Consider the following 27,524-nt stretch of genomic DNA (forward strand, 5'->3'; position numbering starts at 1 on the left):
TGCGCAGAGGGAGATACTGGTTGCTTGGCAGTTGGAAACAGCTGTTATTTCCCACAATGCAACAAGGTTCACCGACAGAAAACTGTCAGGACCTAAGTTTTGACAACACAAGGTGGAAGGGGTTTTACCAGAATATCAGTTATACAGACCCCCCTGATGATCTATCCAAGAAAAGGTAAAGCCTTCTTCTGGGAAGGGGAAGGGGGGGGGGGGGGCATCAGCTACTGATTGGAATGAAGTTCAAAGCTTGGGTATGAAAGAATAATTTGCATGGTTCAACCCAGTGTCCAGGTTTTGGGCACCAGTTCTGCCAGGCACCTCCATAGCCAGTAATTCAAATGTGTTGCCATGGAGCACCAGGTGCTTGTTTTCAGTACTGTAGACTAGGTGCTGCCATAGAATGCAATATAGTACAATTGGGGCTGCAATACTCCAAGTTCTGTGTGTAAGAGCATTGGGGCTTACATGGCAGTACCTGATTAGTGAAAGCGACCGCTAGCCAAACTCCAGACATCAGTGTAAGCTTTTGGTTAGCAATGGTAGGGTGCAGCTATAAGTAGCCATGTACCAGACATTTGCACTCAGCTCTGATACATATGGTTAGGAGAGTTAAGGTGGCCACACACGATACAATAAAATGATCAAATTTTACGGCACTTCGATAAAAACGATCGGATCTCCCAAAAAAATCGAAAGCTTTTTTTTCATTCGACTGAAAAATCCAATCGGATTTCCCTTTTTCTTCGATTTTGATTGATCCGGAATGCCAGATATTTTTCTTCAATCTTTCTAAAGATTGTATGGTGTGTGTTGGATTGTCAATTTATTAATACACACACCCTAGCAATTTTCTCAGAGTTTCCAATCATTTTTATCATAATTGGGGAAATATTGAACATAGGTGTGTGGTACATTGGCCAGATTTTTGAAATGTTACAATCAGTCAGAAAAATTTATTGCAGTTCTTAAATTGAACAGATATTTAAAAAATTGTATGGTGTGTGGCCACCTTTACACTAACCTTACCTCTCTAAATATGACCTCTATTCCTCTCCTAACTTATCCCCTAACAAGGTGTATGTTTATAGGGTGGTTAGTGTTAGGCATTAGGAGGTGAGTAGTGTAAGGTGTAGGTAGTGTAATGTCTGGCAGATCTCCTGCTTTCTTTCAGCTGCTATGCCCCACTCTATCACAGCCAGTGGTGCTCATCCGGATTCTGGATATCCGAACTACCCAGATAATCCAAACTTTTTCCACTATCCGAACTTTGAATAGCAATTCAGATATTTTTTAAAAACCGAATAGCACTATCCGACAAACTCGGATTTCCCATCTAAAATCCGAAGTCCGGGCGGATAGTTAGTTCAGATATCCGAGCAGAAGCCAAAATCACCTTCAATGGCAAAATTCCATTTTGAAGGCAGAGAGAGAGAGAGAGAGAGAGAGAGAAAGAGAGAGAGAGAGAGAGAGAGAGAGAGAGAGAGAGAGAGAGAGAGAGAGAGAGAGAGAGAGAGAGAAAGACTGTTGGAACCATTTTAAGCCATTTTCAGGTCACTTCCGGTTTTCTATCCAGATATCCGAATCTGGACGGATATTGGGTTCGGATATCCGAATTTACTCGGATACCAAAAAGTTCAGATTCGGATATCCGATTTGGATCCAGATATCTGGGTATCTGGATCCGGATCAATTCAGATATTGAAAAGGGGTATCCGAGCAGCACTACCTTCTTCACCCTATGTGGGGTGTCCCCGCTTGAACGGGAGGTGAGGAAATAACACCTGTCTGACTTTGGTTACACCCAGGTCTTGGAGGTGCAAGGTATAACAGCTGAGGCCTAGAAAGCCAGAGTACCACCAGAACAAACAAGACTATGCAGCTGGGTGATATTAGATAGTGGAAGAGGTTACACAGATCACCCCAGGAGTTATGGACAAGGGAGCAAGATTGCTCAAAGCAACCGCAGCTCTGAGCTTCCGATAACCGCCACAAATAAACAAGACACAATAGTTGCTCAGGGCGACCCCAGCCCTGAGCCTCTGATGCCCAGCACAAACAACAGACAGACAAACGGAATGCTTGCCAGAAAACCAGACACATTGGGCACTCAGGGCGACCACAACCCTGAGCCTCTGACTGAGTAACAAGACAGACAACAGACAGACTGAATGCTTGCCAATCTAATCACTGCCCCAGTAATAGCAAGCATCCACACTGACTTCAACAAGACAAACAAGTAAGAGCGTAACTAATAGCAACCGTAGCCTATAGTTACATGCACAGGAACAGGACTAGCAAGAACAGACAGACAGGAGGATTGTTTGCTCAGCAATAGCAAACGTCCACACTGACACAGACAAGACAAACAGGTAGGAGCATAACTAATAGCAACCGCTGCCACAGTCACGTCCACAGGAACAGAACAAGCAGGAATACTACCAGTCACCAATGTGTTTTATATTAATGCATTGTATGACTAACAGTTGTTCTTTAACCACTTTACCCCCGCCCGTACGAATTTCTCCGTCCCTTTTTCCATCCTTTAACCCCAGGGACGGAGAAATCCGTACTTTCCGCACTCCCACCGCTGCCCGCGCTCACGCTCGTAAACACGCCACCGGCTGCTCGTAAACACGCCGCCGCCCGCTCGCCCGGAGATCAATGAACGGGAAAATCCATTCCCGTTCGTTGATCTAAGCCTCGCAATGATCCGCTGCTCTCCGATGAGCAGCGCGATCATTGTGAAAAAAAACCACATTACCATGTACTTCCTCCAAGCCTCCGGAAGGACGCTTGGAGGTCGCATTAAACAAAAAGTTACCGTTGCCATCTTGTGGCCAAATAGTAAAACTACACCCTAAACATTTTTCACATACAAATGAATTACTTATACACAAAAAATTAACTCATTACCTCCCACACTCACCTTTTTTTTTTGTAATTAAAAAAAAATTAAAAAAATTTACAATTAAAAAAATACATAAATAGTTACCTTAGGGACTGAATTTTTTAAATATTTATGTCAGGAGGGTACAACACTGTTACTTTATAAACTATGGGCTTGTAATTAGGGATAGACGCAAAACTGAAAAAAATGCACCTTTATTTCCAAATAAAATATTGGCGCCAAACATTGTGATAGGGACATACTTTAAACGGTTTTATAACCGGGACAAAAGGGCAAATACATTTCATGGGTTTTAATTACAGTAGCATGCATTATTTAAAAACTATAATGGCCGAAAACTGAAAAATAATTAATTTTTTCCCACATTTTTCCTATTTTCCCATTAAAACACATTTAGAATAAAATAATTCTTGGCATAATGTCCCATCTAAAGAAAGCCTAATTGGTGGCGGAAAAAACAAGATATAGTTCATTTCATTGTGATAAGTAATGATAAAGTTATAGACGAATGAATGGAAGGAGCGCTGAAAGGTGAAAATTGCTCTGGTGCTCAGGGGGTAAAACCCCTCAGTGGTGAAGTGGTTAAGTAATGTGGGCATAATAGGCTTTTTATAACTCTTTACCTTAAATTTGATACCATGTAACAAAATGCACCAGGGGTCCCTTAAAATCTTTTCTCCAAGAATTGATTCCATCACTTCAAAAATAGAGTTCCAGAAAGCCATCATTTTTGGGCAGGACCACCATATATGGAAATATGTTCCAGAATCAGAATCATTTATTTCGCCAAGCATGACAGGGTCATGCCTGGAATTGGATTTGGCACGTACATGACTCAGAGCAATGCAAGACAATAGACAATAGATAATAGCACAATAAGACAATAGATAGTAGCACAATAAGACAGTAACACTAGGGGACCGTGGACACTAGACAACAAAAGAGGTGGTAACAGTGAGATACGGAATCGTTTTCCAGTTCCAGTTCCTCTTCAGTTACAGTTCAGGGGGATCCTGGTGGAGTGGGGGTACACGACTGTGGTTTAGGAGGAGTTTAAGAGTTTGACAGCTGAGGGGAAGAAGGAGTTCCTGTGTCTTTCGGTCTTGGTGGCAATGACCCGAAACCTCCGACCTGGTAGGAGCCTGCTAAAGTAGCGCTGGCCTGGGTGAGAGGGATCGCTTGCGATCCTTAGTGCTCTAGTGCGCAGTCTTGTGGCGTAGAGGAGGTCGAGTGGAGGGAGAGGTTTCCCAATCATTTTCTCTGCTGATCTGATAACCCTCTGTAGTTTGTATCTGTCGCTGGCAGAGGAGCCAGCGTACCAGGCCAGAACAGACGAGCAGAGGACAGATTCAGTGGTGGCAGTGTAGAATTGTGTCAGAATCTCTTGGGCCATACCGAACTTCTTCAGCTGGCGGAGGAAGAAGAGCCTTTTGTGAGCTTTTATCAGGGTGGAGCTGGTGTTGGCCCCCCAGCTCAGGTCATTGGAGATAGTGGTGCCTAAGAGGCGAACACAGGGAACTCTTGCCACATCAGTGCCGTCAATGTGGATTGGAAGTGGTTTGGGGGCATTCTTTCTAAAGTCTATGATCATCTCTACAGTTTTGGCCATGTTTAGGACCAGACTGTTCTCCTTGCACCAGCGATATAATCTGTCAACCTGCTGGCGATAGGCCTGCTTGTCATTGTTTGTGACAAGGCCGACAATGGTGGTATCATCAGCAAATTTGATGACCTTAACAGAGTCTGCTGTAGATCTACAGTCATTCGTGTACAGGGAGAACAGCACCGGCGACAGGACACAGCCTTGTGGCGCACCTGTGTTAGTAGTCCTTGGTTTTGACGAGATGTCTCCCAGCTTGACTATTTGCGACCTGTTGGTTAGGAAGTCCAGAATCCAGAGGCGTAGTGTTGGGTGGACCCCCAGTGCTGCCAGATCCTCCTGAAGTAAGGGTGGGCATATGGTGTTAAAAGCTAAACTGAAGTCCAGGAGGAGGAGGATTCTGGCATACGAACCTGATCTGTCCAGGTGATCGCTGATGAGCTCCAGGCAGATATTTATGGCATCATCAATGCCACCACAACCCCTCCAACAGTCTTCAGGAATTTTAGGGTATATTTCATGTATCATTTCCAGAGTCATATACCATTTAGTTAGCAATAGAAAAATGTTTCCTGAATGGAGGATCCAAAAGAATATGTATGAGCTAAGCCCAGGTCCACCGTCTGTTGAATATCGAAGGCAGTCACCCCTATTTCTCTCTCCCATTCCGCCATATATTTAGGGATCTCTGGATACACCGAATTTATTAACACTCTGTATAGTACAGAAATACCATGTTTGATTTTAGTTTTACTAGTAATTAAAATTTCAAATTTATGATTTTGGTTCATCATTCTTATTGATCTGACTAAAGAAGTCACGAAATGTGCCAGCTGCCTCCACCTCCAGAAATTAAATTTTTCCTCTATTACTATTTTTTAATAAAGTTCCTCTTAAAGAGAATCTGTATTGTTAAAATCGCACAAAGGTAAACATACCAGTGCGTTAGGAGACATCTCCTATTACCCTCTGTCACAATTTCGCCGCTCCTCGCCGCATTAAAAGTGGTTAAAAACAGTTTTAAAAAGTTTGTTTATAAACAAACAAAATGGCCACCAAAACAGGAAGTAGGTTGATGTACAGTATGTCCACACATAGAAAATACATCCATACACAAGCAGGCTGTATACAGCTTTCTTTTTTAATCTCAAGAGATCATTTGTGTGTTTATTTTCCCCTGCAACTATCTTCCACTGAAGTGTCAGGCTGTTTCTTCCTGCAGAGTGCAGACAGCTGTGCCTGTATGTAATTCCTCAGTATGTGAAAGCCCAGCCAGCTCAGAGGAGGATTTATCCAGCTTGTAAAAGATAATAGAGCAGAGAAAAGCTGCACTAATCTAAATAACACACAGGCAGTGTGCATAGAGGGGCCAGGAGGCGGAGATGCATCACAGAACCACAACACTGAAGAACTTGGCAGCCTTCCAGACACAGGCTGACAAGTCTGACAAGAGAGAGATAAGTTGATTTATTACAGAGATGGTGATAGTAGAATGTGCTGCAGTAAGCCAGAACACATTAGAATAGCTTTTGGAACTTGTAGGATGGAAAAAAACCGGATGAAATTTTTGTTACGGAGTCTCTTTAATCTTTGAACAATCCTCACTAAATTCTCACATGTCCCAGGTAAAAGTTGAAAACAGTTGCCACTTCATAGCAGAAACTTAAAAACAAAAAAATCCAGTCCATTTTCTATGGACCAGTTGTGCTCTCTAATGTTCTCCAACCCTAGTGTGTTCCAGAGGATTAGAGTTAAGCAAAACATAAGTAATAATGTAATCAGAATAATCAGGTGATAGATTTGAAAGGCTCTGATTTGTTTTTCTTCCTTCTGTAGGCTGAAGTAGGGATGAGCAGGTAATATTCCTGAATTTGATTTCACAGCAAATCTGTTAACTTCAAAACTGCATTTAATCTTTTGCAATTTGTTTGCACTCCCTATGACTTGCATTATCCAGTTTACAACAACAACAACAACAACAACAACAAATAACATTTGTAAAGCGCTTTTCTCCCATAGGACTCAAAGCGCATAAGGATGGCTCAGACCATCGTGGTACAGAGGAACAATTTTACAAGTCCAGAAATGCTAGGCTAAACAGGTGGCTGTTCAGTCTGGATTTGAATAGCTCCAGGGATGGTGCTGTCTTTACTGGGTGTGGCAGGGAGTTCCAAAGAGTAGGGGCAGCATGACAAAAGGCTCTGTCTCCAGATTTTTTGAGGTGCACTACAGTTAATCAGCCTGTGCGTGTATATGGATGCAGTGTTATTGCGGTGGTTGTGCGTGCATGCTCATTCACGGCAGGATTTATATGTCGATTCTTGGTGAAAAGGAACAAGTTCTCCGAGCCAATGAAAGTGAAAGTAATCAATTCACCTACTAAAATGATTGAACATTTCTTGGTAGCTCCCAGGAGAGTTTATAGCACCATCTAATGTTAAAAAAATGTAAATTAAGGTAGAAAAAATAAAGAAATAAATTTAATAGTTATACAAACCTGATTAACATCCCAGTAGTTATCAAACACAAGCACATGTTTTTTTTTTTAAAAGTGACAGTTTAAATATAAATACATAAACAGTTAACTTTGTGTCTGAGCTTTTTTAATATTGATATAATATAAGATATGTTAATGTAATTTTATCAAATAAGGGCTTGTAATCTATATATATAAAATCGTCTGTGTGTGTGTGTGTGTTTGTGTGTGCGTGCGTGTGTTTATGTGCCGCGATCACGAGAAATCGGCTTGACCGATTTGAACGAAACTTGGTATACAGATCCCTTACTACCTGGGATGATATGTTCTGGGGTCTCGGGTCCCCCCTGCACACGTGGGCAGAGCTACAAATAGCAAATCAGATTTCACCCATTCAAGTCAATGGAAAAAATGTAAAAGGCTGCCAATCTCACAGTAATCAAGCCAGAGTCCCCACTCCTGGCACAGTTGGTCACTTGGTGACTGAAGTTAAAAGCATAAAACAGCCAATCAAATTTCAGCCGTTCATTTTAAATGGGAAAATGTAAACTGCAGCCATTCTTAGACTGATAATCGCAGGGTTCTCAAACTTGGCACACTTGGTCACTGGGTGAATGCGATTAAGATTCAAGAAAACGGGTGGAGCCTACAACAGCCAATCAAAATTCACCTATTGATTTTCAAGGGGAATATTTAAACTGCTGCTATTCTTACACTTTTAATAGCAGAGGCTTCAAACTTGCTACAGTCGGTCATCGAGGCTACAGCAAGCGTTCGTCTCAGACAAGACAGACAGATGAACGGGAAACAGGATAGGAAAGATCCACTACTCTTTCCGCCAGTGCGAGTGCGATCCAGGTAAAGTAACAGAGCTAAAGTCCAATCACAGCAGCGCGTCCGGAATTGTCTCCAATGTGTTGCCTGTTTCACCGACCTAGGTTAAAAGGGGATAGATACATAGCGTGTAATCCTTTAGCACTAGTACACCCTGTGTAATCACACACACTGTGCAAGGGATGTTCTATCACCGCATGCAGGTTTGGGGGTCACACTCCCCCCCCACTTTACCCTGCTCACCAAAGGTATGCTTTAAACCAGGCACATCAGCAATCAACAGCAGTCAAAGGGGCGTGACTCATCAGGGGCTCTCCGGAAGAAGGGGAAGCCTGGAGGGCGGCCTACGTCTTTGTGAGATGCGCTTTATTTACATTTTTATCTGGTACGCATGTATATTAGCGGTATTTTACCTTTATTAAAGAAGATTTTATGCCATGAGTGGCGGATGCTTTCATGTCTTATAGATCTAACTGCTGTTGATTGCTGATGTGCCTGGTTTAAAGCATACCTTTGGTGAGCAGGGTAAAGTGGGGGGGAGTGTGACCCCCCAAACCTGCATGCGGTGATAGAACATCCCTTGCACAGTGTGTGTGATTACACAGGGTGTACTAGTGCTAAAGGATTACACGCTATGTATCTATCCCCTTTTAACCTAGGTCGGTGAAACAGGCAACACATTGGAGACAATTCCGGACGCGCTGCTGTGATTGGACTTTACTGTTTTGAGGGGGACTTTGGTTTCACTTCTTGACAGTGAGCTGCAAGCCGGGTGACTGTGTAGGGTGGTGAGCGCTGTATCTGTTTGCAATAAAAGTAACAGAGCTAGCAGGATCCACTGCTCTTACCGCCAGAGCGAGTGCGATCCAAGTACAGCAAGAGAGTAGTAGATAAGAAGGATCCACAGCCGCTACCGCTAGAGGCTAGTGCGACCTAAGCACGACAGACAGAACAGGCAATACAAATAATACAATCCTGACTGCTCTAGCAAGGATGCCTAGTGCAGTCCCACGAATTACTCTCAGCTAATCTTTAACTAATAACTAAGCATGGCTGACACTCCAGGAGTGTTTCACAGGACAAACCCTTATGACCAGCGACGTACTGTGGAATCACATAGTATATATAGAGCAAGCCTACAAAGGATGTGGCTAGGCAATTTGCATGACAAACATATGCAAATTCCTCAGCAGCAGCAAGCTGCAAAACTGACAAAAGGTCTCTTTTCCAGAGACCTGCAGAATGCAGACCTGAACAGTGGTCAAAAAGCTGCCTGCCTGCGCAGGCAGCTGAGCGGATCATTACAGGAATATTCACATTGCTACCATTCTTACACTGTTAGTGGCAGAGGCCTCAAACCTGATACAGTCAGTCATTGGGTGACTTTGGTCCAAATTCACTAAAGGGGTGGAGCCACAAATAGCCAATAAGATTTGTTAGATTGATTTCAGCCATTCTGTTATTGGCAGGGTTCTCAAACGTGACACAGTTGGCCACTGGGTGCCTGGGACTAATATTCAGAAAAGTGTGTGGAGCCTACAGCAGCCAATCAAAATTCACCTATTGATTTTCAAGGGGAATATTTACATTGCTGCCATTCATGCACTGTTGATGGCAGAGGCCTAAAATCTGCTACAGTCAGTCACTGGGAGACTGGGATTTAAATTCTGAAGGGAGCTGGCCAAAAACAGCCAATCAGATTTGTTTAATTTCAATGGTAAAATGCAACTTCTTGATGCCAAGGACCCCAAAGCTCATAAACTTGGTCAATAAGTGACTGTATGTCAAGATTAGAAATAGTGGGCGGAGCCAAAAACAACTAACTGTTTACATGGAAAAATGTAAACTGCAGTTTTTCTTACACTATTAATGGCAGGGTTCTCAAACTTCACACAGTTGGTCACTGGGTGACTAGGATTAATATTCGGAAAAGTAGGTGGAGCCTACAAGAGCCAATCAAAATTCACCTATTGATTTTCAAGGGGAATATTGAAACTGCAGCCATGCTCACACTGTTAATAGAAGAGGCCCCAAACCTGCAACAGTCGGTCGTTAAGTGTTTGGGGTTCAAATTCAGTAAAGGGGTGGAGCCAAAACAGCCAGATTTCTTTGCTAGATAAACTGCTTCCATTAGCACAATTTTGATGCCAGGAACCCAAAAGCTCACAAACTTGGTCATTGAGTAGTGACTGTGTGTCCAGGTTACAAAAAGTGGGTGGAGTTAAAAACAGATTTGTCTGGGGAATTGTGAACTGCAGCCCTTCTTCACTGTTAATGGCAGGGTTCTCAAACTTAGCATAGCTGGTTACTGGGTGACTGGGATTAACCAGTTTACATCCTAGCTACAGTATATTCACGTCATAGCAAGTGGCTCCTGAAAGCCACCTGACGTAAATATAAGTCACTTTGATTTAATGAGCACAGCGGGCGTGCTACCACGCTCCTGGGCTTATTAACCCCCCTCCCCCTAACTACTCTATACCAGCATCCCTGCCATGGGGTTCGATCTCCCCACCACCTGCCCGATCCCCTGTTATTATTCCCCTCTCTCCCCCCTCCATGCTGCGATTGGGCTGGGCATGGCAGGATTAAAATGTAACAATCTTTACCTGACCTTGTTCCAGCGCCGATCGCGATCCTCTCCCTGTAGTCCCGCTGTCAGCCTCACTATGCTGAGTGAACCGGGTCCCGGCTTAATGACGTCATGAAGCCGGGACCCGATCCGGGCAGCATAGTAAGGCTGACAGCGGGACTACAGGGAGAGGATCGCAATCGGCGCTGGAACAAGGTCAGGTGAGAGCTTGTGACTTCTAACGCTTCCCTGCGCCTATCTCTGCAGGAGGTGGGGGGACTCGGGAGACACCTGGCATGTGAGTTTTATTTTAAAGGGGCACACACCTGGTTATCCCCGTGGTGGGGGCACACAGTTCCATGGGGAACACAGCAATCCATGGGGGAGGGATACAGGGGCATACACCAGGCTATCTGGGGGGGGGGGGAATTAAAAACCACACCTGGCCAACTATGGGGGGGAGGGGATAAATGGCTACATCAGGTGGGGGTATACAGAGGCACATCTGGCTACCTGGGGCTTGGAAGGGGTACATCTAGCCAACTGGGGGGGGGATATACAGGAACACATCTGGCTAACTAGGGGTGGTGGGGGGATACAAAAGAGACACATAATTGCAGGTAAAGCCAGGGATACAAAATGGAAAAAACACCTTTATTTTCAAATCATATATTGACGCCATACATTGTACTAGGATTATAATTTAAATGTTGTAATAACCAGGACAAACGGGCATATCAAATGTATGGGTTAAATCTACAGTAGCTCTTATTATTTTAAAACTATAATAGCTTAAAACTGAGAAATAATAACTTTTTTACATTTTTCTCCCGTTATTCCCTTTAAAATGCTTATAAAGTAAAATAATTCTTAGCAAAAAGTATCACCCAAAGAAAGCCTAATTGGTGGCAAAAAAAAACCAAGGTATAGATCATTTATGTGTGATAAGTATTGATAAAGTTATTGGCTAATGAACGTGAGGAGTGTGAAATGCAGAAAATTGCTCTGGTTTTTAAGGAGGAATAACCCAGGGACGCGAAGTGGTTAATATTCAGAAAAGTGGGTGGAGCCTAAAAATGCCCACGAAAAATCACATGTCACTTTTCAAGGAGAATGTTAAAATTACTGCCATTCTTGCACTGTTAAGGGCACAAGCCTCAAACCTGGTACAGTTGGTCATTGGGTCACTGGGGTTCAAATTCAGAAAAGGGGACAGAGCCACAAACAGTGAATCAGATTTGTTTCATTTCATGGGAAAATACAAATTATTGATGTCAAGGACCCCAAAGCTCACAAACTTGGTCATTGAGTAGTGACTTTGTGTCCAAGTTACAAAAAGTGGGCGGAGCCAAAAACACATTTCACTGGGAAAGTGTAAACTGCAGCCCTTCTTACACTGTTTATGGCAGGGTTCCCAAACTTTGCCCAGATGGTCACTGAGTGACTGAGATTAATATTCAGGGAAGTGGGTAGAGCCTATAATAGCCAATCAAAATTCACCTGTTGATTTTAAAGTGGAATATTTAAATTGCTGCCATTTTTACACTGTTAATAGCAGATGCCTCAAACCTGCTACAGTTGGTCATTGGGTGACTGGGGTTCAAATGCTGGAGAGGGGCGGAGCCACAAACAGCCTATCTGATTTGTTTAATTTCTATGGGAATATACAAATTATTGAAGCCAAGGACCCCAAAGCTCACAAACTTGGTCATTGAGTGTTTGTGCGTTAGAGTTAGAAAGTGGGCGGAGCCAACACCAGTTTTTTAGTAGGAGGGCTTTTTGGTCTCTTTTATCCTCCTATACATTCTGAATGGTTTGGGTCACCCTGAGCTGCTTGGTTACTCTAAAAACTCCAAATACTGCGCTGATATCAATAATGGGTGAAACTACTTTCGGTGGTGCACTGCTGTAAGTTATACAAATCAATACAGTCTAAAATATTAGCTGCGCACAGAGACACTGGCAATCTGTATTCCACACTCCAAGTGGTAAGCGATATTTCTCCTTGTCAGGGCAGGCAAATTGCTCTACTTCAGTGAGACAGGTACTCACTATCCGAGGGGAGGGACGTGGATGCAGAGGGGAAGGCAAAAGAAACAGCGCTCTACAGCCAACCCGGCGGCCAACGTTTGGGGTGGAGCCCATAAAAACTCTATGCGAAAATACCCTGGATATGTTTGTAAGTGTGCAATCTTTTTATTAATAAACCTTTTATACATTTTTACGCTATGGGAGCTCTGGTATATGTCTTTTTGAGGTGAAAGAACCAGCATCTGTAACAGTGAGTGGTGAGGAAGAGATCTTTTCTCCATACGGCAGGGGGCGGCCAGATGACCCCACACGCGCTGTGGACCTATCTAACTGAGGGTCTTTTATAACGGTGAGTGGCCACTGCTTGGGGTGTGGTGGTGGTGTCTCACTGAAGTGGAACAATTTGCCTGCCCTGACAAGGAGAAGTGTCGCTTACCACTTGGAGTGTGGAATACAGATTGCCAGTGTCTCTGTGCGCAGCTGCTATTTGAGACTAGGGATGCTCATTCGGATTCCACGGAAATGCAATTTCCGAAATTCCGATCGGAAATTGCATTTCCGCATTGGAATGCGGAAATCGGTAATGCAAGTGTGTTAAAGTCGGCGGATTTTTACTGTAATGTAAAATGCAGAAAATCCGCATCTGCCTATTTTCTGCATTTACATTACAGTAAAAATCCGCCGACTTTAGCGGTTAATAGCAAAGCCCCCGTAAGTCCTAGAAACACCAAATTTTCAGGGTTTATTAAGCAGAATCTCCTGAACAAGATGCAAAAAAAAGTTTTCAAAAATACCTTATAGTTTTTGAGAAAATCGATGTTAAAGTCGGGCGGAATTTCCGCGATTTCCGGCGGAAATTCCGCATTGAAATGCGGAAATTGGTAGCGGAAAGCGGAATCGGTATTTGGCAATGGCGGAATGCGGATTTACCGCGGAATCGGAAATTGGCATTTCCGACCATCCCTATTTGAGACTGCTTGGTTACTCTGTTGTACTGGTCCAAGCCCTATCTAATACAGCCGTATCAATCCCTGCCATGTACTAATGAGGACCAAAAGTCTGAAACAGGTTGTCACATGTGGGTTTGATATGACTGTGTAAAATTTAAAGCTATATGCTTGCTAAACACCAGCGGCTCTGGATGCTTGCTTGGCTTACCAAGGGGGAAAAGGGGTAATTTGCGTATTTAGTAGCAGTGCATTGTGGGTAACCACAAATGTTCACTTATAGCTGAATTATTGCAGATTTCCTTCTGTTTTAAAAAGGCAAATTACACCAATACAGTGTGCGGCATTGCAGGAAGTGACGACAGTGGAACGCACGATGGAACTCGGAAGAGGTGAGTCATCCCTGCCCGCTGCCTTTTACTAATAGTGGCGGCTGCTACTGTGCTTAAGCTGGAGGTAGAGCACACATGGGGGACCCAGTTGAGGGGGGGTCCAACCCCCCTCCCCGCCGCTGTGCCCAATACCCCCTTCCTGCCCTCTTATGCGGCGTATGGTACGCTGCGGGTCGGCTAGTATTGTAATATCCAGCACAAATGGGAAAATAAAATGTGTGGGTTTTATCTACAATACCACTTTTTATTTTTAAACTAGAATGTCTGAAAATGTTGAAATAATTACTTTTTTTTATTTTTTTTCTTATTCCCTTCAAATGCATAGGAAATAAAATATTTTTTAGCAAAAAGTACCGTTCAATGAAATCCTAATTTGTGGCAAAACAAAAACAAAAAACAAAAAACTGTATAGATCATTTAGCTGTGGTAAGTAGCAATAAAGTTATTGTCGAATGAATGGGAGGAGCGCTGAAATGTGAAAACTGCTGTGGGAAGGAGGTTTAACTACCTGAGGACCGCTCCAAGCCCATGGGCGTGGCCGCGGTGGCAGCCCCAGGACCGCCTAACACCAATTGGCGTCAAGTCCTGGGGCTGCAGTTTGCAGGAGATCGCACGCAGGCTGCACACGCATCTCCTGCTCCGCCCCGCCTTCAGTCTCAGAGCGGCAATCGTCGCTCGGGAGACTGTTAGACAGCGAAATTGCTGTCTTTACCTATAGTACAGCGCTGTGATCAGCAGCAGCGCTGTACTGGGGACAGCCGTGTGACACGACTGTCCCCCTGGGGTATAAGAGAGCGATCAACTTTTATAGGCAGAAGCCTATGACAACCGATCGCCAGGATTGGCCGGCTGGGGGGAGGGGATTATAAAAAAAAAAAAAAGAAAATAGCCACAAATAAAGAAAAAAAAATAACATAAATATTTATTTTCTAAAAAATAAACACAGGGGGGCAATCAGACCCCACCAACAGGGAGCTCTGTTGGTGGGGAGAAAAGGGGGGGGGGGGGAATCACTTGTGTGCTGTGTTGTGCGGCCCTACAGCTTGGTTTTAAAGCTGCAGTGGCCAATTAGCAAAAAAAGGCCTGGTCTTTAGGGGAGTTTAACACTGCGGTCCTCAAGAGGTTAAATTCCCTTTAGGCTTTATTTGTGTATGCTGGTTTTTCCTTTCTACATATAGGTCCCTCGCTCAGTCTGCAGTGAGAGTTGCCCCCCAGGGTTCAGGAAGGCTGCTCTACAAGGACAACCTGTCTGCTGCCATGAATGTGTCCCATGTCTACAAGGAGAGATTTCCAATCAGACTGGTAAACAACATTAGAATAGTATAATTCCCTAAAATATAGATTATTCGTTGATATTGTAAGTTGGTCTTTTTAGAACCAATATGTACAAAATATAGCTCAAGATCATTTCAGAACACACATGTAGGGGAAAAAGAGGTGCAAGTCCAAAAAGGTCGGCCCCACGGTGACCAAAAGTAGAAATGTAATGAATAAATAATGGCATTGGCATACAACAAAACTGTATTGGCAACAGCCTGCTGTTTCGGGCTAGCAGCCCTTCTTCAAGCCAAAATGCTGATGTATGGTATCTTGAAGAAGGGCTGCTAGCCCAAAACAGCTGAGTTGTACGCCATTATTTATTCAGCAAATTTCTACTTTTGATAACTGTGGTGTCAAGTGTTTTGGACTTGTACGCATCAAAGCCCAGAAGGTAATTGTTGGTCTGGGGACACGAAGGGCTCAACTTCGACCTTGTGAGAGACAGTGCTCCTCCATCCTTTAACTAAACTTCAGCTTACAGGGGCTTCAGCGTGGCAATAAAAGCAAAAGTTTTTGATACCGTTTTTGTGTAAATACCGTGTTAGATCCCATCATTTTCCTGGATGCTACATGTGGTGTCCAGAATGGCTAGCCCACCTAGGGGGCTCTGAACATTTGACGCTATGATAATATGCCAGGAACCAATGCCAAAATCTTGTCTGCTCAGTAGTAGAAAAGCAGTGGCATCAGCTAAGTGAGCTACTACAAGCTGTCCTGCCAGCTGCCTGTGTGAATCAAGCCTTACAGTGTCAGCCAGGTGTGCTGACACGGTTACCTCTATTTCCTATTCAGATGAACTGAGGGGGCGTGGTAAAGCTGCCACTCAACCACCCTACCACTGGGGTGAATGGAGTAGGTTGTGGCCAACAGAGGGGAACTAAGCTGTTGATTGCAGGTAGAAGATCTGTTAGGACTTCATTAGAAACACGGGATATGGGCATTGATGACCCACATTTAATTTGCCAAATTAAGTGTTGTGCAATACACAATCTTTTTTGCACTGTAGAACTAAAACGTATGCCTACAATTTGCAAAAAACTAAAGTGAGGACAGGATCCCGGCGAGCGGCAGTTGCGGCGGTTGCAGCAGGTATGCAATGCAATTCATCAGGATTCCGTGGTTCTTGTACCAGCGGTCTCTGGTCCTTAAGGGGGCAAAGACTGCTGGTACTTAAAGAGACACTGAAGCGAGACTAAATCTCGCTTCAGGTCTTATATATAGCAGGGGCACGTGTGCTCCTGCTAAAACGCCGCTATCCCGCGGCTTAACGGGGGTCCCTTCACCCCCAACCCACCCCCCGCAAACCTGGGTCGGAAAAAGGTCGCTGGAGCTGAGCTTCCTGGAGGCAGGGCTAACGGCTGCAGCCCTGCCTCCAGTCGCGTCTATCATACGCGCATCGCCGCCTCTTCCCCGCCCCTCTCAGTGAAGGAAGACTGAGAGGGGCGGGGGAGAGGCGGAGGTACGCGTCTGACAGACGCGCATGGGGCAGGGCTGCGGCGGTTAGCCCTGCCCCAACCAGGAAGCGCTCCCCCGCTGCTCGGAGGGGGTTTGGGGGGACAGGGACCCCCGTTAAGCCGCGCTATAGCGGCGTTTTAGCAGGGGCACGCATGCCCCTGCTAGCTATGAGGTCTGAAGCGAGATCTATTCTCGCTTCAGACTCTCTTTAAGTGGTTAAATAAGCATAGATACTAATGTGCAGCTCCCATATGAAATTTTCTTTTATCATCTAGATTCCAGTGATTGTGTAAAATGTCCTTGGGATCAGTGGCCTAATTCACAGAAATCCAGCTGTGTTCTGAAGATGGTTGAGTTTCTTTCCTTTGAAGAGCCTTTGGGAGCAGTCTTAGCAGCTGTCAGCATTTTATCTTCTTCTGCTCTTGCTTTCCTTTTGAAAATGTTCATGCAACATAAAAATACCCCAATAATCAAAGCAAACAACTATACACTGAGCTGTCTTCTCCTGGTGTTGTTGTCTTTGTGTTTTCTTTGTTCTTTGGTGTTTATTGGATACCCTCAACCTGAGAAATGTCTTCTGCGCCAGGTTTCTTTTGGCCTGGTCTTTGCTCTCTGTGTTTCCTGCATATTGGCCAAAACCATCACGGTGGTGTTGGCTTTCATGGCTACCAGACCAGGCAGTAGTCTACGGAAATGGACTACACCTCAAATGTCCTATATTATTATATTTGTGGGTTTCTTCAACCAGTTAATTGTGTGCATTGTTTGGTTGTCACTTACACCTCCATTCACACAAAACAACTTTAAAACAAAACCTGGATTTATCATTATTGAGTGTAATGAAGGTTCTCTCATCGCCTTTTGGATCATGTTAGGTTACCTCTTTCTTCTGGCCACCATTAATTTCATTGTGGCCTTCCTGGCTCGAAGACTTCCTGACAGCTTCAATGAGGCCCAGTTTATTACATTCAGCATGTTGGCCTTCCTCAGTGTCTGGATATCCTTTATCCCAGCATACCTTAGTGCTCAGGGCAAATACACTGTGGCTATGGAGATCTTTGCCATACTGGCCTCCAGTTGGGCTCTGGTTATCTGTATGTTCCTTCCTAAATGTTTCATAATTTTATTCAGACCTGACATGAACTCCAGAAAACAGATCATGGGAAGGAACAAAATATAAGTTACAACTATCACACTATAAGCCATTATAATCCCGTAGTATTTTTTTTTCAGACTTAAAGGACACCTGAGCCGAAAATAAACTAATGAATTAAATGACTGTATCTACCTTCCTTCTCCTAAAAATGACTTTTTAAGATATTCCACAGTTTTATTTTATGTTTAAATCTACTTTTTAAGTTTTCACTGTTTTATTGTTTTGCTCAATGACACATTCATTGAAGTATGCCAGAGCTAAAATCTATGAACTGTTGATCCTTTCTATCTCTTTCCTGCTCTCAGAAGCCATTTTCTGCTAGGAAAGTGTTTTATAGTTGGAATTACTTATCAGCGAGTGTCACACTGTAGTCACTTCCTGTCTGAGTCAGGACTGAGTCAGCCACTTACATACCTAATATTTAACTCTTTCAGACAGAGAAAGGGAAAAAAAAAGGAACACAGCATAGTTATTTGTGTGCTAGGCACTGTACATACACATGTCTATCTCATCATGTCACATGTCACCTTGGGTATCCTTTAAGTTTGTTCACAACTCAGTATATTTGTTTAAAATAAATACAATGTAATGCATATAATAAAGTGTAAATGTATTTGTATTGTATAATTATAATTATTCATTTATATGACACTGGCCAATTTTCTGCAGCATGTTATAGAACAGTTTCTCAAATTATTACAGAATGTACCCTTTTATTAAGCAAGTACTTGGCCAAGTACCCCCTATTTTGAGTAACATACTCTCTAGTACCCCTTGGCGTATATATGTTTTTAGGAGTTATTAATAACTGTGTATAAATGCTTTACAATCAATTTATTGATGCTTTTAACCACTTTCACTGCTCATTCACTTCTCATTGACTTGCATAGACCAATATCTACGCCCCTAAAAACTTATTCATGTCAATATCTAAATGGTTTATCATTTCAAAATGTAAGATGATTGATTGACTAGGACAAGTTCAAATATCCCCTGAGCATGGCTGGATTTCTGGCAAGGCCACCTAGGCCATAGCCTACGGCCCCAGAGAAATCAGACTTGTTTATAGTGGCTGAGGGGCAGTAAGCTTTTGTTGTGGTGGGTGCAGCAATTGAGGTGTGTGCAGATTGGAGCAGATGTGCACCATCAGGTTCATCCGTACATCTGCTGCTGAGAAGGATACGCTGTGAATGCATTACATCCTGGCTGCTTCTGTGTAGGCAGGAGCGTAGGAATAGGCCCTGCAGCCCCTGCGCCCTTCCGGAAGTGACGTCAGCCGCTAGAGGGAGAAGTCTCCGATGGAACGCACGGAAGCAGGTATGTATCTGCCCGCCGCTCGCTGCCCACCACAGCCCCACAGACACTTACGAGCTGGAGGGGAGTGCAGAGGGGAGAGCCCCGAGGTGAGGGAGAGGGGGGAACTACCCCTCTCCCCGCCGACTGTGGGCAAGGCTTTCCCCTCATGCTGCCACCCCTCCAGCACCCACAAAACGGCCGCGAGCGGGCCCCGGGGGGGTGGGGTGGGGGGGGCCCGCTCAGAAAATCTGCAGGGGGGCCCGGTGGGGCCTAGTTACGCCCCTGTGTGTAGGTAAGTATGTGTGTCTTGTATTTGCAGCCCACCTGTGCTGGAATACTGTGGGGGACATGAAGGAAGGAAGAGGGGTGGGGGGAAGAGTTGTCAGCGACTCGGGGCAGAGGTCTGTCTGTTTACAAGTTCTGCTCTTAGCTATTGTCCTGTCTGATCCCTGCCTCAGATATAATTAGGGTATAACAACACTGCTAGATGGATCAGGGAATGCTCAACGATGCGGCCTGACGAACAAGCTTTCCTCGATCCAATTTCCTGCCCCACAGGAAGATGCAACATCACGATTGCGACACTTTGCGTGGGAGTCATTGGGGATCTTAAAGATCTGATGCACTGTGATGGTTGTTGTTGTTGTGCACCACAAAGCATTGTTTGCCTAATTGCACACACGTACCCATAATACGGGATCGTGGAAATTATTGCTCTTTGCACAAAAAAACATTGGTTGCTGGAACAATCATTAAAAAAAAAATTGCAACATGGGTGCATAGCTTAAGGAGACTCTGAAGCGAGTCTCAATTCTCTTTTTTAAACTATATTAATGTTAAGCCCCACAAGCCGCCGCTATCCCATGGCAAAACGAGGGATTAATACCTCCCAAATCCCCTCTCCTGTGTCGGGGGAGTGCTTCCTGATTGAGGCAGAGCTACAGCCATGAGCTCTGCCTCAAGCGCTTCAATCCCCGCTGATCGCCGCCTCTCCCCCGCCCCTCTCATCTGCCTGCACAGAGACAGGCGGGGGAGAGGCGGAGATCCACGTGGCGATTGACGCGCATGGTGGCAGAGCTGTGGTTCATAGCTCTGCCTCCAGGAAGAGCAAAATCCACGACCAAGAAAGTCGTGGATTTTGTTGGGGGGATTTGGGGGGTATTAACCCCTCGTTTTGCCACGGGATAGCGGCAGTTTAGCTGTGCTTATGGGGCTTAACATTAATACAGGTTAGAAAAGAGAATTAAGACTCGCTTCAGAGTCTCTTTAACTCCTATCTCTCTTCACTGGCTGCTATGCTTGCTGCACTTGTGTGACTCTATCTGCCAAAACCAAAATATTGCATTATTATCAGACAACTGATATTTTAAAAGTAATAAATATGGTGGCTTCCAGCATACTCCATGCAGTTTAGGTTACCTTTAAAGAGGAGCTGTTAGGTATAAGGTCTCAGAGAAAAAAAAAAAACATATATCAGTAGCTAAAGATTGGCTGTACTTACATTGCATATGCATTTCACTGTCCACGTTTGTACTTCACAGAATTTTTATATAGTATATGCAGAGATTGATGCTCCTGACAGCTCATGGCAGGTTCCATGTTTGTCTATTTTGTATGAAGCCAATTGTGATGTCATATCCTCCCTCACCCTGCTTCCTGATGGTTTGACTCACAAAAATGATCCAGATCAAAGATCCTAAATGGTTCATGATCCAGACAACACAGAAGTGCAGTGAATATTAATTAGCCATGCGGCTAGGAACAATACCAGACTGGTGCAGTATACTCTAACAGAACATGTGCTCTGAACAGCACTTGATTTTTCAGAGCTGTGAGCTTGGCTGCAAGATACAGGCTGTTGTAACATGAGTCCCTGTGAAAACAGCCTTAGGGCGGGGTAGTCAAATGAAGGGGAGGACCAGGGAGAAGAAGCAGCCACAGAATGCTTTGCAGTATCATGCGGCCTGAAGACCTGCGGCCTCCTTAGGAGCTTGGGAATAAAGAGGCTTGCTATTAATCCAACAACAAAGTAAGAGAGATTTTTAACTTCAGTATTGCCTTTTTGGCTTCCTTCTAAACTGTTTAACACAGGAGAATAGAGGTTTAAATTAGCTTTTTTTAGCATGACAGTTACTCTTTAAGGCATGCTTAATGGGGAAAGAGGGGGAGGATGTTGGCAGAAGGGCCGTGTGGGGAGAGAGGGTTAGGCCACAGCAAAAGGCTTACTTTAACCGATTAAGGACTACAGGCTTACACCGCCCTAGGCGATTGTTTACAATTCAACACACTGCAACTTTAACCCAAATTAATCTTGCCTCCTTTTCTTTCTTCTAATAGAGCTTTCTGTTGGTGGCATCTGATTGCTGCTGCAAATTTTTTTTCATTAAATGTATTATTTTATATTTTTAATATTTTTCTTTTTTATTAACATCCCTTCCTCCAACCTTCCTTGCTCCACCCCCGAGATCCAATCACTGATTCCCTCTCATAGGCATCAGCCTATTATTTATGTATTGTATTTATAAAGCACCAACATAATATATTAGGGGATCACAACAACCACTCAAGGGGACAGCTTTGCACTAAGCTGTCCCCGGTACAGCACTGCACTAGATTGCAGCTCTGTACAACCTAATACATTTTTTTAACACTAGAATTACCGACTTTTTTATTTCTGGTGGAAGGCCAGAGGTGTTATTCACCCCTGCTGAGATTTTCACAGGTCTTTATGTTGATTATCTTCAATCTATTGTTCATGTAAATTTGTCTCCACCCGTGACCACACCCACATTCTCGTCCATGGCCACACCTATTTTTCGTTATCCTCATATTTTTCGGCAAGCTAGCTGCAGTGAGCTGTTCTCTAGTGCCTGCCCTGTGTGCTGATCTACCTCCAGTGTGTACAGTGTAAGGTGTTACTCTGTGCCTTTACTGATTGTAAACCAGCTGTATTGTATGCTGATCCCTGCTACTTTCAGTATGTACAGTATTAGCTGTAAAGCCTGGTACACACATACAATTTTGATTAGCTAATTTTAGCTCTGTTCATCAAATTCATTGTCTGTTGGCCCACTTACTGCATGGGGGTGGTAAAATTGGTCAGTGATTGACCAATCAAAATTGTATGTGTGTGTACATCTTTGTTCTATGCCTATACTGATTGTAAATTATCTAAATAAAGGACAGGGGGCTCCATCCAACATTTCGATGGGCAGGCCCGTTATCTGTAGCTTACACCACTGATAAGTTCATGTACATTTGGGCCCACCCATGGCCAAGCCCACTCACTGCATGACCATGCCCATTTTTTGGCACGGCACGTGCAGGTGCCCCCGATCTCCAAGGACCCTAGGAACGCCCCTGCCAGTGTTGCAGGGGCAAGAGAGCTGCAACAGGAATTGCAGCAGGTTTACCTGTGCAACGTCAGAAATTCACCTGTGCCAAATGCAGGGACGATGGACACTGGGTCTGCAAATGCTGTAAACTCTGTAAAGTTTGAAACACTTAAAAATAAAATAGAATTTTTGCGTTTCACGCAATTCGCGAATTTTCGCATGAAACGATAGCGAATTTTCACGCGAAACTGATATTGATAAACGTTATCGTTTGGCGCGAAAATTCACAAGAAAATGGCCATGCTATCAGTTAGTACTCCTTTGTGAATCAAGCCCAGTCTTGTTTTTTTTAGGTGCATAAATTGTCAAGGAGAACTGCCACTTCTAAGCACTGAAGTGGAGAATACTTCTCGCTGTGCAGTGTCTTTTGCAAACTGAGGAAGTTCACGCCGGACTTTATTCACCGTGCCCAATAGCGTTGTGACAGTGAAGTAAAGAAATTGTCCGTCGTGGGTTTATGTAAATATCATATGTACTATGGCAATGACAAACCTTAGCAGACTTTGTGGGCCCAGCTTTGTGGGTCAGCTTGCGCAGTGAAGCACAAGTGACTTGCTACTGTGCTGGGCAGTCCAATGTCCTCCTCTACCCACACAGTGCACATTGAAACACCAATATAAGCCCCTTGATTACAGTATCAGTCTGGCACACAAAGAACAGAACTCTCTGGTTGGGGGTGATGTGAGGTGGGCAAATAAACAAATGCAAATGTGCCAGGCCTCACAGGTAATGGGTGTTTTCAGAACAAAAGAAAGAGAACAATGGAGCTGATGGCATGTTAAAAAACTCAGCAGGGGTGCTAGTAGGTGTGAGGTCCAGGCAATTTACGCAGATTTGCGCAGGCCTGGTAAATCTAGTGTTAAATGTCTAGCAGCCTGCTAGCCACGATCTGGACCTCTGCTCCGTCACTCAGCGGGGATGCCACTAATCTCCGCTCCCTGGACTTGACTCTGTTGACTTTGGTACTGGGGCTGCCACTCTCCCCCCGCCAATCGGCGTTAGGTGGTCGGTAAGAGTTAATTAAATATGGGTGGGGGCAGATTTACTTACCTGGGGCTTCTTCTTTCTTCCCCCACCCCAGATATTTTATCAAGTCCTTTTCTTGCTGTAATTCTGATCCTCTCCAGGGTACCAGTAGCCCCTCCAAAAGATCAGATGGTCACCCAGTGTCAGACGCTGCACTGCATGTGTACTCCCATCTACATGCCTCATTGCACTCCCACACCCGGGAATATTGGCAGGTCACAAAGAGTTGACTGCACAGAATACTCCTGGTCATGGGAGCTTGATCAAGGAGGTGTGCAGACAGGCCCAAGCATGCGCAGTAGCTGAATTTTTTGGAGGGGACAGCAACACCATGGAGAGAATCAGAACTAAAGCAAGGGTCCTGACTGCCAGGGGCTGGAAGAAGCCCCGGGTAGGTATATCTGATCTCCCTCCCCCATTTTTCCTTTATAAGCGGGCCGGGGCAGACATACGCCACGCAGCGGTGCTACAATAGGGCCCCATGACTCTATGTGTGTGTGTGTGTGGGGGGGGGGGTGTTTAGGGTGCAGCCAGGGGCAGAATTTGAAGTGAGATATCTATTTCAATATAAATAAATAGCTACCTGGCCAATCCCACAGTCTGATTACAGCAGAGTGCTGAGCACACTCCTCCCTGCCTTCTCCTTTCTAGTGACGCATCAGCCGCATACATGGACCTAATCTGGCTGGAACACACTGACGTCACAGTGACTAACAGTGTGTTAAAGTGAACCTCCAGACTAAAAATCGACTCAGCAGCACTGAAAAGGCCTGGTGTTTCTTTAACAGTTTCACAGCATCAGAACTTTGTTTATCTTATACAAGCGTCATTTTTAGCTGCACAGAAGAAAACTGCCCGGGCTTTTTTCCCCTGATGCTGTATAAAGCATGATGGGATTTCTGATGTTGTTGCTCTCGTTCTGCTGTTTTGGTGCAATTTTTTCTTTTTTACATTTTAAATTTGACATTTAAAGCCTAGCGTGTGCAGCTGGGAGGGGTAATCAGGAAACAGGACAGTTGGAACTGTGTCTCATGCTCCCTGTCACCGTCTTTCAACCAAAAAGATGGCAGCCCCCATGACAAAGATGGCAGCCCCCTTGAATCACAAACATTTGCCTGTACTTTTAAAATAGGGTGGGTAAGAGATTATATTACCTATCTATTCTAATTAACATAACTAATGTAACTTAATAACAGTATGTTTGTTTAGGCTGAAGTTCCCCTTTAAGCGGTAAATCAGGTACCTATTTTTAAATACAGAAGTAGAACATATATATATATATATATATATATATATATATATATATATATATATATACATATATACATATATATATATATATATATGTATATATATATATATATATATATATATATATATATATATATATATGTACCTAGCTGATCCCCCAGCGTGATTACATTTCAGTGCTAAAGGAAGCACTCAAGACACACTCCCACTCCTCCTTCCTAGTGACGCATCAGCCACGTAAGTGTATCTGATGTATGCGGGTTTCTATTGGTCTTAAGTCTGGATGTGTGTCAGGATTCCCGGCCTCTGCAGCGATCAGCAAGCACTGGACCTGATCCAATTTACATATGCATGAGAGTGTTCCATCACCTGCAAGGTAATTGCTCCATTAGAAGAAGCATTTAGCATCCTGAGTTCCCAACAGGCTTTTCTGTTGCATTGTATTGTCTAGCCTAGCTTTAGTGCTAGGGATGGTTGTAGTCAGCCAACTTCGCTACGCTGGAACTACACATAGTTTTACGCAATTACGCTTTGCAAACTACGGTTTCGAAATCAAATATTTGTTTTATATGCATTTCGTAGACTGCGCATTAAAATACGCAATTACGTATAGTGTATGCGGAGGCTTATGCCTGTGTGCAAAAAATTTTACGCATAAATTCCCTTTTTTTATGCTTATACCGGGAATTCTTATATGCGTACATTCCCCTTTCCAATGCGTAAATTTGTAAGCATACAATCGCATGCGGAAAATTAGACGGGAGCAACGCATTCATAGTTCACTACGCAATACAATTGTTAACTACGCATAGTGGGCGTAAGCTACGTGGAGCGGTACTTCGCTATGCGTAAATTCGTAAGGGTAGTTTTGAAACTTCACCTAAGAACTACGATGCGTAGATGCGAACTACGATGCGTAAATTCGCACTGGCGTAGTTTATGCTCATCTCTGTTTAGTGCAGCTGGACCTCAGCTTCCCTGATCGCTGACTGATGTATCTAGTGTTCATGTCCTGAGTTCCTGTATCCTAGTTCCTGTTCTGAGTAAGTGGATTCCGAGCCTGAGTTCCTGTTCATGTCCTGAGCTCTTGGAGTTCATGCCTATATGCCTGTTCCTGCTCTGAGTATCTGGACTTCACGCCTGAATACCTGTTCATGTCCTGAGTATCTGGATTCCTCGCCTGTATGCATGTTCCTGGTTAAACCTGTATACCTGTTCCTGGATAACCTGCATGTCTGTTCCTGATTCAACCTGCATATCTGTTCCTGGACTTGTATCCATTTGCCAGTCACTGGGTAATATTCCTGCATATTGATTTAGAACTTGTGTTGCAAACCTTTTCCTGCATTATGTTTTGGAGACCCTGCTTTGAACATTGCATGTATCTTTCACTGTAAATAAACATCACTTGCATCAAATCCTGAACGTCTGCATATATTTGGGAGTAACCAACTGCACAGAGCACGAATCTGACAATGCGTATACGTGTCCAGGGTTTAAGCGGCGGGTGCGCTCGAACCAATTGCAGTGCCTGTAATGAATGGGCATAACCCCGATCAGGGGCCATGTCCATTTATAATAACCAAATGAAAGTAAAGTAAAAAAAAAAATCTTGGTAAATCAGGATTATGTTTCTATCACCAAAGCCCCCTCCCCCACCCTGGTTACCAAGCAAACACATGAAAAAAAAGTAAAAGAATCCATAAATAGTTGCCTTGGGGACTACGCTTTTTTTAAATATGTATGCCATGAGAGTATATTACTGTTATTTTAGTACATAAGGGCTTGCAATTGACGGAACACAAAAGAAACCCCAAATACTATATTGGCACCATACATTGTACTAGGGACATCATTTAACTGTTGTGATAGCTGGGACTAATGGGAAAATAAAAAGGTGGTTTTTTTATAGAAGCATTGCTTATTTTAAGACTATAGGGGATGGAATTGGAGAAGTAGTATATTTTTCTTTTTTTTCTTGTATTTGCCTATAAAATGCATAGAAAAAAAGTAATAACTAAAAAACAGTATCACCTACAAGAAGCCTAATTTGTTTCAAAAAATAAAAACAAAATATAGATCACTAGCTGATGACCTGGCATTGCCCGGGTATGTATTTGGCTGGTGTTGGCTCCACCCACTTTTTCTAACCCTATCACACAAATACTCAATGACCAAGTTTGTGAGCTTTGGGGTCTTTGACATCAATCATTTGTATCTACCCATATAAAATAAATCAGATTGGCTGTTTGTGGCTCCTCCCCTCTCCAGAATTTGAACCCCAGTTACCCGACTGTACCAGGTTTGAGGCATCTGCTATTAACAGTGTGAAAATGGCAGCAATTTTAATATTCCCCTTGAAAATCAACAGGTGAATTTTGATTGGCTTTTTTCGGCTCCACTCACATTTCTGAATATTAACCACTTTACCCCCGCGCGTACGTATTTCTCCGCCCCTTTTTCCATCCTTTAAAAACCAGGGACGGAGAAACACGTACTTTCCGCGTTCCCGACGCTGTCCGCGCTCCCGCTCGTAAACACGCCGCCCGCCGCTAGTAAAACCGCCGCCGCCCGCTCGCCCGGAGATCAATGAACGGGAAAATCCATTCCCGTTCGTTGATCTAAGCCCCACAATGACCCGCTGCTCTCCTATGGGCAGCGCGATCATTGTGAGAAGAAACTCACGTGTCCAGCCTCCTTATTCTTCCTCCAAGCTTCCGGAAGGAGGCTTGGAGGTCGCAATAAAGCAAAAAGTTACTGTGGCCATCTTGTGGCCAAATAGTAAACTACACCCTACACATTTTTCACATACAAATAAATAACTTTTACACACAAAATTAACTCATTACCTCCCACACTCCCCAT

General features: G+C 43.9%; 2 protein-coding genes across 2 annotated transcripts in view; both read left to right on the forward strand.

Moving 5' to 3' along the window:
• LOC137562040 (extracellular calcium-sensing receptor-like) overlaps positions 1–17,715 on the forward strand; it is a 68,989-nt gene extending 51,274 nt beyond the window's left edge. The window contains exons 6-7 of the mRNA XM_068273381.1: positions 14,939–15,062; positions 16,811–17,715. Of these exons, the coding sequence (XP_068129482.1) occupies positions 14,939–15,062; positions 16,811–17,715 (1,029 nt within the window). The remainder of the gene's footprint in view (positions 1–14,938; positions 15,063–16,810) is intronic.
• Positions 17,716–23,739: 6,024 nt separating this feature from the next.
• LOC137562041 (extracellular calcium-sensing receptor-like) overlaps positions 23,740–27,524 on the forward strand; it is a 55,461-nt gene continuing 51,676 nt past the window's right edge. The window contains exon 1 of the mRNA XM_068273382.1: positions 23,740–23,799. Within this exon, the coding sequence (XP_068129483.1) occupies positions 23,740–23,799 (60 nt within the window). The remainder of the gene's footprint in view (positions 23,800–27,524) is intronic.

This window comes from Hyperolius riggenbachi, chromosome 3, assembly GCF_040937935.1.
Source record: "Hyperolius riggenbachi isolate aHypRig1 chromosome 3, aHypRig1.pri, whole genome shotgun sequence".
Classification (NCBI taxonomy): Eukaryota; Metazoa; Chordata; class Amphibia; order Anura; family Hyperoliidae; genus Hyperolius; species Hyperolius riggenbachi.